Source organism: Nuphar pumila, chromosome 6, assembly GCF_984573655.1.
Source record: "Nuphar pumila chromosome 6, dmNupPumi1.hap1.1, whole genome shotgun sequence".
NCBI lineage: Eukaryota > Viridiplantae > Streptophyta > Magnoliopsida > Nymphaeales > Nymphaeaceae > Nuphar > Nuphar pumila.
The window spans coordinates 114,176,900-114,192,733 of record NC_143254.1 but is presented as its reverse complement, the minus strand read 5'-3'; the positions used below and the strand labels follow the sequence as shown (position 1 = coordinate 114,192,733).

Here is a 15,834-nt window from a genome sequence, read left to right as displayed (position 1 = left end):
TTTTCGTCAAAAGAGACAGCCTCGCTTGCACTATCGTGTATCGAACTCGAGATGCTTTATTCGTTAATAGTCTTTGGTGGGGTTTTTTTTGTGAAATTACCAAAATGCCATTGGTCTCAGGTCCCCTTCCAATTACATTGATTGAATGACGAAATTAGTTATGACCAAGCTCGGTCAGCGTATTTCAACGGGGGCAACGAAATAAAGCTGAATCAAATCCAGGGACAGTTAGTGGGTTTACGAGCAAGACTTGACCCTTTCGTTGAATTATTGATCGTGTCATGGGCCAACCGACCTGACCGAGACTTGAGGAGATGTATTTATAACCGATCATACATTCAATTTTCACCGCACATCTCACTTGGAGATCGTGCGACTCTCAGAATAGGGGGCTCGCCCATTCAAGTGAGACGCTTTGGTGGAGATTGAATTGTAACCAATGAATCAATTATATACAACATGACCTGAGGCCTTGAGCCTGGCTAGACAATTAAGTTGTGATACTCGAAGAAACCGTCCTAGACTCAGACCTAGCCATGCTGGATAAAAGCTCTGAGAGCTTAATCCTTGACTTCAGGGAGTCGCGAAGCTACAGCTTTACGCGCCTCTCCGAAGACGCCCATGAGATTTGAACCTAGATTGCCAATAAAAAAAAAAATCAACCCTTTGTGAAAACAATATAAATGGTGATTTGGCCCATTTAAAAAAAATGGGTCGGTCGAATGAGTACAAATTTTCTTTTAATTTACAAAAACTAAAAGTAAAGAAAAAAATAAATCTTTAAATTGGTTTAATTAAAAAAATGATTCGGTTTGAACGATTCTAATGGTTTTTTTTTTTATAAATCGTTTGTCTTAAAGAACCGATTTTAACAAACACTGGTTCACTGGAATTTCAGTGAGCTGTCAGTGCATTCGAAACCCCCATTGGTACCTTGAATAATTACTGGTGGGGTCTGCGGTCTGCCAAACCCAGCTTGCCTTAAAAAAACAAGATACGGTCATCTTAAGAGATAACCATTCCTCTTTGACCAATTAGCACTTTCACGATTTGACCTTTTCAGAGAGAGAGAGAGTATAAAGTATACTAACCATCCAAATCTTGCCTTCATTTCTGGGTTTCCCAAAAAAAAAAAAGGCATGAGGAAAGAAACAGAGAGGAGGACGAGGAGCTGAGGAGGTAAAGAATTCCAAAAAAAAGGTGAGAAATTCCACGGATTCATAGGAAAAAAAACGGATCCATGGGAAGCTGCTTGGGGAAGCAGGAGAAGCCGACGCCGACGAGCCCCAGCACGACGAGACCCACGAGCACAGGCAAGCCCAATTCCTCCCTCAAGAAAAAAAACCCTTCACCTTTCCACTCCTTTCCTCACTGTGTCCAATTCCTTCGTTTGGCTGCAGGAACATCGGGGTCGAAGTGGAGCAGCAGCGGCACGCGGTTCTCGTTGTCCACGGGCGAATCCGTATTTTCCGGAGACGTGTGTCCGCCGGAGGGACAGATCCTGCCGGCTCCCAACCTGAAGGTGTTCACCTTCGCGGAGCTGAAGACGGCGACTCGGAGCTTCCGGCCGGACACCCTCCTGGGCGAGGGGGGGTTCGGTCGGGTCTTCAGAGGCTGGCTCGACGAGAAAACGATGGCGCCCTCCAAGGGCGCCACCGGCCGGATGGTCGTCGCCGTCAAGAAGCTCAACCCGGAGAGCATGCAAGGATGGAACGAGTGGCAGGTTTGTTCTCTTGTTTCCTCATTCTTTTCCAAATATGACATCTGCGTTCCTGATTTTTAATCTTCCCTTCTGCTCAACGTCAAGACTCGAGAATTCCCGTCCTTTGGGTTTTCCATTCTCCAAAACTTTCGCTGGTAAAAGTTTGAAGATGAAGGCCGTGTCTGCCTCTTTCTTGAAATTTTCAAGTGTGTAACACGTATGGGCGCCTAACTAGCTAGGGATGTAAATAAAAGGTTCCAATTCGGATTGGATGTGGGGCAACACCATATTCCACTAATCGGATGTTGGATAAACAGATTTGGATTCGGACGGTGAAACGCTCATACCATATCTGCCTTTTTACATGTAAACGAATTCGGACATCCGTCAAATTTGGATATTTGTATGATTCAAAACCATATCAGCATTCCATTATAATCCGATATGGTTTTGGCTTACCAAATCCAACTGAAAAGAATCAAATTTGGTCAGATATAGGATAAAATCTGATTCATTGACATCCCTACATTTTACCCACCTCAGTTTTCATTCTATCTTTTTAACAAATTGCTCAATGACTGTTTGCGTTAATTTATTTATTTTTACCTTTAAAATTACTTGTTTAATTCTAATTCCAGTTAAGAAAATTAAAGAGCTAAAAGTGACGATCGATAATTAGAGAAAGAAAAAGGTTAGAAGTGTTATATTTGAAGAGTTGGCTTGACATGAAAAGTAACTTAGGCGATCGTCGTCGTTTGAGCAATTTGTTGAAAAGGCAGCGGTTTATCTAAAATATTTGAAAAGTAATACCACTAAATGAAAATTTCGTGATACGTTAGGTGCCCTGAATGCAAAATTACTTTTTTTTTTTTGCTTTTCTTTGCCTATGTATAACCCTCCGGACTTCACTTCATTAATTTTATGAAAATCTTGCTTGCGAAAATTAGGAGCTTACTTTTCTCAATACTGATCGCGTTTAATTTGTAGATGTTGAAAATGGACTTTTATGCAAAAAATATGAGAATTGTGCTTTTTAAAAAAAGTTATGTTATTATAATAAAACCTTTACGTAAGACGGGTAATATGAGCCCAACATATTTTATAAAATCGTTTATATTGCTTCTTTCTTGCACAACTCTTCACACTTGGTACCAACGGGGCTCCGCTTGTTTGGTAGGAGCAGCTAGTGCACGTCACCTTGTGTTGGGACGTTGCAGTTTCAAAACCCAATGGTATAGTTGTATTACTGGTAGGTAGGGGCCTGCCTAACCCCATCTTGCCTTTAAAAAAAAAACTCTTAGCACATCTTTTAAACACTTCCTCGTCACCTAAACACTTTCTCACCCTTCCAAATTTTGTTCAATGTCAAACATCTCCCTAGCTTCCACGAAATTAAGCTTGGGGGTTCACATTAGCAAATTCAACGTTAAGGGACATATGCATCATTTAAAAAATATAATGGAGGGCATATTTGTTACTTTCTTCTGACCGTCATGGTTTGGTTGGTGCAGTCTGAAATCAACTTTCTAGGGAGGCTGTCTCACCCCAACTTGGTGAAGCTGCTGGGATACTGCTGGGACGAACAAGAGTTGCTTCTTGTCTACGAATACATGCAAAAAGGAAGCCTGGAGAACCATCTCTTCAGAAGTGAGCGCCCTCGTTATCCTCCTCCTCTTCATCATTGTGGTCGTCATATTTAGGCAGCGTTTGATACGCCAGACAAACGCCTTGGGGGTGTACGTTTGATACACTGGCGTTTGTCCGGTACTGATCAGTCGCACCCCTAGGGATGTGCGTCCCGCGCTGATGGGATATAATGCATCGAGCAGGATGCTGTTTTTTAAAAAAATACGCAATTTGTGGTGTGCTTATCGAACGGGGGATGGCACCCAGGCAGGGACAGGTCCATCCCTGCACGGGAAGGGTGTGCCCCGCATATCAAACACAATCTACATAAGCTTAGGACACATTTGGAAGCAAGAAGGATGTAGAAAAAGTGAAGGTAGGAATGAATGCACAGGTTTTTCTAACCGTTTCAAATGAGAGAGAATTTTTATTTAAGAGAGTTTTTTTTTTTTAGGTATTTTTTTATAGAAAAAAAATTAATTCACCACCGACAAGGACTTTCTCCGCAACACCACCATCCTTCCACCTCTCGTGCCAATGCCCTCTTTCCCGCATTCTCGTTTTTTCCACCACCCTTGCCAGATACATTGTCTTCTCCCGGCCTGAATCCGTGGGCGTGGCCCTTTCTTGCCTCGCCGAGGGAGGCCTCAGTGCTATCTCGCACGACGACCCTGCACTCGCCCTCTCCGAAGCTGCCATCATCTGAGAGCTAGAGAAACACTGGAGAGGGGGTTTGAACCAACGACGACATCTTCGCTTTAGTGGGAGAGGGTTTTGGAGCCCTCGGACGCAATCGTTTATCCTCTCTTTCTGCACCAGAAGTTAGGATTAGGGTGGCTGGTTCATAGGGAGAACTCTTTGGAATTGCCTCCGTTTTGGGAAGAGAGTGATAATGGTGATGGGAAGGGGGTGGTCTTCAGGAATGTCTTGACGTGTTACCGGATAGATGAGAGGCCGGAGCCACTCCGAGGAGGGACTCTTATTGATGAGATGGGATCATTGATCGTCACAAACAAGACAGGTGCAGCAGTTGTGCCGAGTTTGGCCCAGTTTGATGATATTCAAGAATGTGATCGAGATGAGAAGAAGGATTTGGTGGGTGGCCAAAGTGAAAATTTGAGCAAGAAAAAGGATTTGAGTGGTGACAAAAATGGGAATTTGAGCCAAAAAAAAAAAAAAACTGCTAATTCAGGTAGAAAACAAAAAGCTGGAAGCTAAATTCCTCTTGGCGGGAGCCATGGTGGAGAAGCTGCTTCTCACCGCCCTCATCTTCTCTCATTTTTCATTTTACTTTTTCTCACGCTACACAAACAAGTGAATTTTTTTTTTATTTAAAAAAATTATCCTATCAAATCTATTGCTATAAAAAATTGTCTTGCTTTCGAACAGGACTGTTTGTGTGTCATAAAAGAAGGCCCCTTACCATGGTAAATTAAGGGAGCTTTTTCGAACAGAGGAAAGAGATTTTGCATGGAAAGCTGCTTCCTGCCCAAAAGTTTCCTCGCTTCAACTCATCATGTTTACAGCGGAAATAAAGTCCGACCGGTGCAGTCAAGACTTTGTTTTCACCGTGAATTGGGAGGGCCCCCCAACGCATATATAAAAATTTAAGAATTGAAGTGGAGTTACTTTTTAAGTTTAAAAGAATTACTTTCGCCTTTTAAATTAAAATAACAAAGTATTCTTTATTATTATTAATAATTTTGAAAGTACTAATCAATCAAGTGAGGAGAGAAGAAAGTGCCTTATTCATTTTAACAAGGAAGAGTACATGTTTTGCAGGAAGCACAGCGTTAGAGCCGCTGTCATGGTCTATTCGCCTCAAGATAGCGGTTGGCGCTGCGAGGGCCCTGGCTTTTCTTCACACCTCTGACAAGCAAGTCATGCAAGTCATCTACAGAGACTTTAAAGCCTCCAACATCTTGCTTGACTCGGTAATGTCTACCAACTTAGATCTTTGTTTCCAGAATCTAACTTTGAAATACCCTTTTTGCAGCATTTCTCAGATTCTTCTTTTTCTTTTCTTTTCCCTTTTTGCAGAATTACAATGCAAAGATTTCGGATTTTGGATTAGCCAAAAACGGGCCGACAGGTAGCGACTCGCACGTAACGACACGTGTCATCGGGACCCAGGGTTATGCCGCTCCTGAGTATGTAGCCACAGGTAAACAATGGTTGAGAATTAGATTGATTGGGAGACTAATAGGACCGGGCTGGGATGTCAAAAAAATCAGATGTTATCCAATAAGTTACCCAAATCCGACTCCAATTAGTCAGACAACTCGAGAGTCACTTAACCACTCGATTACGTTTTGGAGCAATCAATGAATTTGACCCATCACTGCAAATGGAAGATTTTTCAACCAAATCTGATAGATATCTATATCCGAATCCATTTGATAAGTCATATACGGTATTACATTTTTTCATCCAAATATGAATTAGAAATCAATCGATTAGTAAAATATTGGATTTGGTAGGATTCACTAAATGCTGCATCTAACTTAATCCAATCCGTTTACATCCCTTAGCTGGGAAATGGGTCGGCCCAACCTGGTTCTTTGGACTGGTCTGGCCGCCCCAAGGTCCTTTATATATACGGCTTTGGAGTCATGCATGTTTGGGGGAGTCTGATTTTCAGCTCGGCTGCATGCTATTTTGGTGCAGGGCACCTCTACGTGAAGAGCGATGTCTATGGGTTCGGGGTGGTGCTGCTGGAGATGATGACAGGACAGCGAGCGCTGGACACGAACCGGCCAAGCGGGCAGCACAACTTGGTGGACTGGGCCAAGCCATCACTCGGTGACCGCAGGAAGCTGTCACGCATCATGGACCCTCGGCTCGAAGGCAAGTATCCAACCAAGGGTGCTATTGAAGCAGCTCGGCTCGTTACAAAATGTCTCGAGTCCGAGCCAAAGAACCGGCCGCACATGAGAGAAGTGCTGGATGTGCTTGAGCAAATTGAAGCCATCAGCAATCATAGGCCCAGAGACATGCAACCCAAGGCTTCAAGCGGTCACCATCGACACCAAAACCCGGCAAGTCGGCGCTCACCTCAGCATCCAAAGATGGGTGGTGTTGGAAACGGCATTGGCAGACATCAACGGCCACCAGTTGCCCTATCACCTGTTAGGATGCAGTAACCAAGCACTATAAGAAATTATCTTTTTACTGGCCACAACTATGCAGCAGCACGATTAATGAATCATGTTTACTGGCACAAAATATGCTCGCGCCAGTAAATAAATAAGGCCGCATCTAATTGTTGTTTTCCATAATTATGTTATTAAAAATGAAGATTTTGTTGTGGGTCCTAATTGTTATGCCTACAAGTGTACTTTTCTCAAGTAGAAACGGTTTGGTCATAAGTCCTATGTAACAGACCCGGACACTTTGACTTCTTTAAAATCTTGTCCACAAGTTTTTAAAAAACCTAGGATAAGTGGATACAAATTTTTTTCTGAAAATGATCCTATTATACGAAAAAAATGATGTATGTAACAGACCCGGACACTTTGACTTCTTTAAAATCTAGTCCACAAGTTTTTAAAAAACCTAGGATAAGTGGATACAATTTTTTTTCTGAAAATGATCGTATTATACGAAAAAAATGATGTGTTTTTCCAAAAATGCTTCGCAATTTACCAGATTGGTCGAATGAACAATATCACATGTTCCCAATCGTTTTTATGCTTTTACCCCTTGTAGGTACGAGTTTTTTATTTTTACATGTCATGACACTAAAATAATGCATTCATAGAACTCGTCAACAAAATCACATCAAAGGTTATGATTTTCTAAAAAAAAATTATAAATTTCAATTAATTACCGAAACTCATAACAAGTTTCGCCTGATCACTTGCAAAAATCATAAAATTTGCGAATATCTGATAATTGCAAAATTATAGACAAGTATCGCATGAAGTATTGCAAAATTTCATACGTGCATAGTATAAAAGCAAAGCTAGTATTTCACATAATCAAGGGTTTTTGTAGTCTCTAACCAGTGAGAACTTATGGCTATTTTTTCAAAGCCAAGCATCGGCGGTGAGAAGATTGACATTACTTCATCAACGAAAAATCATCGACGTTGAGTTTTTCTTATAAGGGCATCTTGTAGTATGGGTGGCATTGGAAATGAAATTCACAACCCATTCTTATCATAAAAAATGAGAACGATGATGATGTGTCTTTCCGTCAACATAGAGTTGACGTATCTTACAATCAGTGTTTGATCATGTGGTATAGGTGAGATATGCAATATTCTTGAGGCCTCTAAACAAACTATGATTTTTCCTAGTAAGCGCATCTTATGGTATGGGTGGGATAGGAAACCAAAAGTCTATAAGTTATCATATAAAAACTCATTCTCATCATGAATGATGATGAGGTAGAATAGATGGGATGTTCATTCTAATGAACTATGATAGCTGGATAAATGTGTTTTCTCCATATCCACACAAAGTTGACATATCTCACAGTGTTCTATCACATGATATGAATGTGATAGGAAAAATTAGGAAAACAATACAGAGTGTAGTGTTTTCTCCCCATCAAAAGAGAACTACATAGGACTAGATCCATTCCCCTTAGGACTTAGATCCCCGTCTAAAACCAAGTGATTTCATACATTCAACTTTGATATTCGTCAAAATAAAAATGCAATTAATTTAACATCAGAGTATCACATCAATGTCTATTGTCAAAATGGTTCTTGTCTAACTGAAACCCTAAAATAATCTTAGGAACAACTGCTAATAGTCTTATGATTCACCAACCTTGGTCCTACACCACGCCATCTCTCTAACGTTCCTCACCTGCATTTCACATAAAACGGGGTCAGTCTCTTTTGAGCTGATGAGATGCAGCACCACATAAAGCATGTACATCTTAAAGTATTTAGTTTCTCATAGTAGTTACAATTTCAATCAAAACATTCACCTAAAAATAATGTATGGACAACACGATTCATTCAGTGACATATCTATGATACGATAATAATGCAACAATTTGCATAAATCTCAAATTTCATCAACTGCATATCTGTGATACAATTTATACAAGATGAAATATTAATAAATGATAACAATTCTCAAACTGTATAAATAAATCTTTGTATCATCTTAATTACTTGGCTCACAGTACTCGAGCCCTCACTACATCAACAATGCTACTTCGAGGTGTATTATTTGATATACCCAAAGAGTCAACCTAACCAAGGGTTCTAAAATAGGCAGCCCATGATCGAGAGAATTCTCGTAATAACAACCATAAACCAAGAGTTGATGCATCCAACACTACTACAGTAGATGGGGTAATCACCTAGGACACATTGAAAACACTGGTCTCCCTAACTCTGAGTGACTGGAGACCAATGACACACCTTGCTCCCATAACAAAGTGGCACTGCAGGTGAACCTACATGTCCAATATCACTCGAGGTTACACCTTATACCTTCTCCAAGTAGATATGTCATGGATGGATTACTGGGTCTATTATCTTCATTAGATATATTATTATACCATGAACCACATTTCCTATGGCCATTCAGAGCCTAGAAAGCCAAGTACCCCCTTAGGGCATAGTCACATCAATGTTATTAGGTTAACCCAACCCATTTCTACTTATGTTAGAGCATTTTTAGCCCACAAGAGCATACCACCAGTGAAGGCAGACAAAAAGTATAAGTGTAAATTTATTCATGTATTATGGCACTTCCTTACGTGCCTCACGGGTTCTTAATAGACCCCATCTCGCTCACGAGCTAACGATGTGTAACCAATGGCTCACATGAATCATATATCAAGTTCGGCATTAAAAATATCCACACAAATGCGTGCATCGCACTGTGAAGATTCCTTGAACCCTTCATGCAAACTTAAGCAAGATAATGACAACATGCATATCATTCATATGACTTTCAACAAATATGCTTTTCATTGATAACATCATTATCAATCTCAAGAAAATCCAAACACATGCTCTTATACAAAATTCTAAACATTAATAGACATTTACCTGCAAGTGTAAATTTGTCGTGGTGTAAGTGTGCATATATATATATATATATATATATATATATATATATATATATATATATATATATATATATATATATATATATTTGATAGGGCAAACTTGCGATGAAAAATTGCTTCACACATAATATATATATTTTTTAATAGGTGCAGACTTGCGATGAAAATCGTTGCACACACGCACAATAATGCATATATTTATTTTTCCGAAAATGATAAAAAACCATATCAATCCTCAAACGACTAATCTGATATTATTTTTTTGAGGTTAACCCTGATCAGATTTTCCAAATTTGATTAGAGTTAAAAATATATCATTATTTATATTTTATATTTATTTTTTTAAAATTAAAGGCTCGCCAGCCCATGCCCATGATCAACGAGGTCTGAATGCCTAGTTGGTCTAGGTACTGCCTAGGTCATGTCGTGGGTCAGATCGGCCTCGGGTCCAGACCTTGGTCTGACCCAGTTGGGTTCAGGTTCGAAAATTGTTTTTTTTATGGGTGCACATTTGCAATGAAATTTGTTGCACACGCACGCACACACTGATATAGTCAGTTTTTTTATAGGGCAGACCTGCGCCTATGCAATCTGCGTATGAGACACAGCTTGCATCTCGCGTTGGCTGCCATTTGCATTGTCAATTCTGTCCATGCCATGGTCTGAACTCATGCGGGTTCATATCTTGGTCTGGACGGACCAAATGAACATAAAAAATCAGTTCATTATGGACCTGATTCTAGAATCCATGCTTAGTTCTAGATTCGGAACCTAAGCAAGGTTCATCATTGTATCTCTGTTTTGAAAGCCAACGAATATACAACTCTCCAAAACACGCACTTAACTAAATAAAAGATGCTTATAATTTTTTTTCTAACTGTTGGTCGTGCACAAAATTTGTTTTTATTACAAATAACAATGCATTTACACCAAAGCCCAACATAGAACATAAATAAGATGTTAGAATGCATGGAGATTGAAACAACCATGAACATAAACTAGAAATTCAAAAGTCATTGTTAGAAATGCACATGAATGTAGCTTAACCATGAAAAACATATATCTTACCAAAAATGACAACATTAAACATATGCATGGGCTTTTCTCCATACGTACCCATGCTCTTACCTCCATGTATTATTAGAATGTATGGATGTAGGAGGGGTAAACCAAACTTTAGAATATACAAGAGATATATTGGATTTTCATACCTTAGTCTTTCAACAACAATAACGAATGGGTTGGTCGAGTGGATCCTTTCCTTAACTCGTGTAGAAAGGAGTTCAGATGCACCTCTCTCTACATGGATTTTGGTTAGGTGAAGCTCCTTAAAAACAAAAATGGAGGTTTAAGAGAAGAGGAGGAATATGGAGAAGATGCACCCAAGGAAAATCGTGAATAGTGATTTGAGCTTCTTTCTCAAATCATGTTCTTATAGGTGTTTGGAGAGAGAGAAGGGTAGATGAGGATGGAGGGTTGGGAGAGGTTTAAGGGAGATGGAGGGTTGATAAGAGTCAACACCAACCTCCTTTTTCCTCTTCCAAGACCCTTTCCTACTTTCACAAAAATGAAAAAAAAAGGAAAGAGGTAAACCCCCCATGTCATAACCTTGTCTTTCCTTGAAAGACAAGTTTATGACCCTCCAATATGACCAAAGGCTTGGGAAGGGTTGAGAGGGGGTGTCCTCATTGCATAGGCCCCACTCCTTCCCACCAAATATTTGAAATTCTTTGACCTAAACATTTGGATCTCAAACCGGTTTGGTCCAAAGCCAAAACCGATATGGGGCCAAACCCACAAGGATATTAATTTTTTTATTTTTTATTTTTTGTTAGTCATCTACATATTAGGTCACATTTCTAAAATAATTATGTTCATAAATCAAAATTAACAATTTATTTAATACCTTAGCATAATTTACATTATATACTTGTTAATTAGCAAACCATTACTAATTACTCACAATTTAGTGAATAAATGCTTAATGTCTAACAATTATATGCTAATAAATCCTAATTAAAAAAATAATTACTAACTCAATATTGTTAGCTAGGTACCAATCTAATTTGCCATCCAAAAGAGTAATTAATATTTTTTTTATTTATTCCATACTTAGCTAAAATTATCTCTTACTAGGGTTTTATCAATTCACTTAGCTAGTTATGATTTATCAGAGAAATTAGTCACCAAGTTAATTAATTCAATCAAATAAATTAATAGCTTAGTTTAGTTGCTAATTAATCAACTTTCTTAGTTTATTTATCACTTAGCTCCTAATTGCCACTCTGTCAAAGTTAAGCCAAAAATATAGCAGTTAAACACAATCAAACACACAGGTTAATAACTCAAGGAATAGAGATTTTTTTCGCATTGCACACAATATTTTTTATTTAAAGTTACAAAATTTTGTGGATCTTACACTATATAATATTATATATAATATATGTATATATCTATATATATCATATAAATATATATAATATATAAATAGGAGACAAGTCAACTAATTTGACTTTGACCTCAATGGCTAGAATTCTAGCCGTTGGGAGGCCTTTCTCCCTCTTTTTATGCTCTCTCTCTCTCTCTCTCTCTCTCTCTCTCTCTCTCTCTCTCTCTCTCTCTCACTCCTTTCTACCTTACTCTCTTCTCCCTATTGTGTATAAATAGGGGTGTTCTCCTTTTTGTAAAGTGAAGTTTTGCATACTTATTTCTTTGAATAAAATTTTTTTTTACATTGTGTGTATCCCCTTTGTGGGATTTTTTAGTGTGTTCTTTAGAACACTTTTGTGATTCCCTTTATGGGATTTGTGTGTTCCTTAGAGAACACTTTTGTTATTATCCACTCAAGTTGAAGAATGGTGGACTCTTGGTTTGTGATAGAAGATCTTTTGAATCTTTACATGGTATTAGACCTTGTCTCTTTTTTATTCTTATTCAAGTGTTTTTAATTAAGACATTTATGGAGTATTTCATGAGATCATGATTGTGCAAGTGCTTGTAGATTGTGATAGTGTCTCATTAGAAGATTCAAGTGCTTACATAATATTGGTAGAGTGCTCGTGCATTTCTTTTATTTTTTTCTTCTTCTTTTCTCCCTTCTTCTCTTTATCCCCTTCTCTACCCATTCCTTGTAAAATAGATGACAATGAAAATATCACCATTAACCTATGAAATTTAATGATTTCAACTATGTAACATGAGTTTCTATTATTAAACAACTTATTTGGGGAAAAGGGTTGTGGAGACTAGTAAATGGGTCTGATCCAGAACACACACTAGTTCTCACCATGGTATGGTGAAAAAGATGTTTCATTAACCAAAAGTGAGAAAATCAAAGTTATTACCAATTATGAGAAGAAGTAAAAAGAATGAAGAATGGGACATGCCAAGATCATGTCTTGGCTTATTAGTAGTGTCGATGTTAAAAATGTTTTTGCTTTGCAAAATTTGAACATGCAAATAAAGCTTAGGAATATTTTAAGAGAATATATTCTCTTAAAGATATTGCACATATATGTAATGTGCAAGATAGAGTTTGAACTATGACCTAAGGTTAAAAAAGTATTAGAGAATACTATAATGACTTGTCCAAACTTTGAGAAGAATTGGCTCTTTTAGAGTCAAAATTACATCATCCCGAAGATATTAAACTCCACCAAAAATAAATAGATGTGAAGAATTTTTATCAATTTATCAATGATTTAAGACCAGAATTTGAAGCCATTAAGTCTACTATTCTTCGTAGAGATTTTTTTTTTCTATTGAAGACACTATAGAAGAGCATGGAAGAGAATAGGTTGAAAAAACATATAGCTATAAATAAAGATGACTTAGTTTTAATCATCTCTAAACCAAAAAGTTATGTCCATACATATAAACCACCTCACTATAGAAGACAAAAAAATGACTATGAGAGAAAGTAAACCATTTGTTATTATTGTCATGAACCAGGACACACTAAGACCCGATGTCCTAAACTAAAATGGACATTTGAAAAGAATGATGCTTTGGTTTCCACAAAAGTCAAGGGACATTCACATCCTAAGAATCATCTATTGAAAGCATGTTGTTAGCTCAACTAGTGAAAGCTCTTCAACTGCTTCTCAAGAGAGTATCTTCTTCAATTGGAGTTGTTGTTTCATCTTTTTTTAACCCTAGTAAATTTTCTCGGCTCCTTGATTTCAATGCATCGTTTCACATGACCCCAAACTATGATATATTATCTAAATATTATAACAACTCAAGTGTGTCAAATTTTTTTATGGTCGATGGTACATCTCATCAAATTGAAAAAATAGAGAATTTTGAAAATGATTCTTCAAAATAAAAAGTTTGTTTATTCCAAAGATTTGACACATTCCTAAATTAAACCTAAATCTTTTATCCATTTCTTAAATATCTAATTATGGTTATAATATTTTTTTCTCTTCAAATGAATGTTTGGTGCAGGATCACCAGTTAGGGAAGCTGATTAGGCAAGGCCATAGAGAAGGATGGCTATACTATATAAATTTTTTAGAGATATTCAAAGATATTTTTTGTTGTAATGTCTAAAAATTAGATTTGAATATATGGCATAAAAGATTAGGACATCCAAATGTATCAAAAAATCTAATATTTTTTAAATTGAAAAAATTTTGTAACCTTAATGAGTTCTCTTGTAAAGATTGTAATATTGAAAAAATAAAGAGATTATCATTCAATGATAGAACTTTTGTTTCATCTACACCACTTGAGTTAGTTCATTCGGATGTTTGGGTTCTAGCACTCGTATTATCTAAAGGTAAGTATGCATAGTATGTCATATTTGTAAATGACTTTACTAGACACACATAGATATACTTCCTTAAGCATAAATTTGAAGTTTGTTTTTTCTTTCAAAATTTTTATAAGTTGGTTAATAATAGGTTTGAAAACAAAAATTTTATATTTCGTACTAATTCATGGGGAGAATTTTTATCAAATAATTTTAAAAACTATCTTAAACTTTATGACATCACACATCAAAGATCATGTTCACACACTCCACAAAAAATGGTTTAGCAAAAAGAAAACATGAGCACATCATTAAAACTTCAAGAACCTTACTTATTACTAGTCATGCGCCTAAGATTTTTTGGGCAAAACCTGTCTTAATAGTTGTTTATCTTATAAATATAATGTCATCATCCTCTTTGTCACCTATTGAAAAACTTCTTAAATTCTCTCTTAACTATGTTATATTATGAATTTTTGGTTGTAAATATTTTGTATTAACCAACAAAAATAACAATTTTCTCCTAGAGTTGTTCCTTGTGAATTTCTTTGTTATGTCAACAACTAAAAAAGATATCGGTGTTATGATCCTAAGACTGAAAAATTATATATTTTTAAAAAAAAATCTTTAATAAAGATCAAACTAAGGAAGTAACTAAGTACTCATTTTTATTTGATTTTGGTTTTAACCAAGATATTAATAATTGTGATCGTGATTATGACTTTAAAAATGTCATTGAATTAAGAAATAGGGAATCTCTTGAAGAAGTTCCTTACAATGATCAAATTTGTTTACAATACTCTAGACGGGAATGTCCCACACCTCCATGTGTACTTAAAAATTTGTCTAATTTAAGTGAAGAAGAACTGCAAACTCGAAAATCAGCTAGAATTTTAAAGTCTCCACAAAATTTGTTTCATATGATTTTTTCGCTCTAAATACCAATCATGTATAGCTTTAATTTACTCATATATAGAACCTTCATCTTATGTTCAAGCCAAAAAAAATATTCTGAATGGGTTAAAGCCATGAAGGTAGAACTATATGTATTAGAAAATGCATAAACTTGGTCTATTCAAGATCTTCTACAAGGAAAGAAACTCATAGGTTGTAAGTATGTATATTAGATAAAAACCAAGAGTGGTGAGACTCTTGAGAGATACAAAGCTAGGTCAGTTGCCAAAGGATATGCACAAGAGTATGCCATAGATTATGAAGAAACTTTTGCACTCGTGGCTCACATGACTACAATTAGAACCCTCAATGCAGTTGATTCAATTAAAAATTGGTTCTTATATCAAATAGATGTTAAGAATGTCTTTTTAAATGATAATCTTACAAAAGAAGTATACATGGAGACGCCCCCAGGTATGAGTATACCTCAAGAGGGCTTTTAGCTTGCATAAGACATTGTATGGTTTTAAACAAGCTCCTAATAGTTGGTATGATAGATTTAGTAATATTATGCTTGATATTATGAATGGATTAAAGTTATAAAGGTAGAACTATATACATTAGAAAATGCTTAAACTTGGTCTATTCAAGATCTTTCATAAGGAAATAAACTCATAGGTTGTAGGTGGGTATATAAGATAAAAACCAAGAGTGATGGGACTCTTGAGAGATACAAAGCTAGGCTAGTTGCTAAAAGATATAAACAAGAATATGGCATAGATTATGAAGAAACCTTTGTATCTGTGGCCCACATGGC

The 15,834-nt window shown here is 36.9% G+C and overlaps 1 protein-coding gene across 2 annotated transcripts; it reads left to right on the top strand.

Annotated features, from left to right (window-relative positions):
* The first annotated feature begins 1,169 nt into the window (after positions 1-1,169).
* LOC149835780 (putative serine/threonine-protein kinase PIX13) lies at positions 1,170-6,626 on the top strand. 2 transcript variants are annotated; one of them, XM_090008744.1, is made up of 6 exons: positions 1,171-1,313; positions 1,401-1,723; positions 3,214-3,349; positions 5,111-5,262; positions 5,369-5,492; positions 5,996-6,626. In XM_090008744.1, the coding sequence occupies exons 1-6, from the start codon at positions 1,241-1,243 to the stop codon at positions 6,469-6,471; spliced, it is 1,284 nt and encodes a 427-aa protein (XP_089864870.1). In that variant the 5' UTR covers positions 1,171-1,240; the 3' UTR covers positions 6,472-6,626. The 2 variants fall into 2 exon arrangements, with proteins under 2 accessions (XP_089864869.1, XP_089864870.1); XM_090008743.1 differs by having other exon boundaries at positions 1,170-1,723.
* Positions 6,627-15,834: the final 9,208 nt, after the last annotated feature.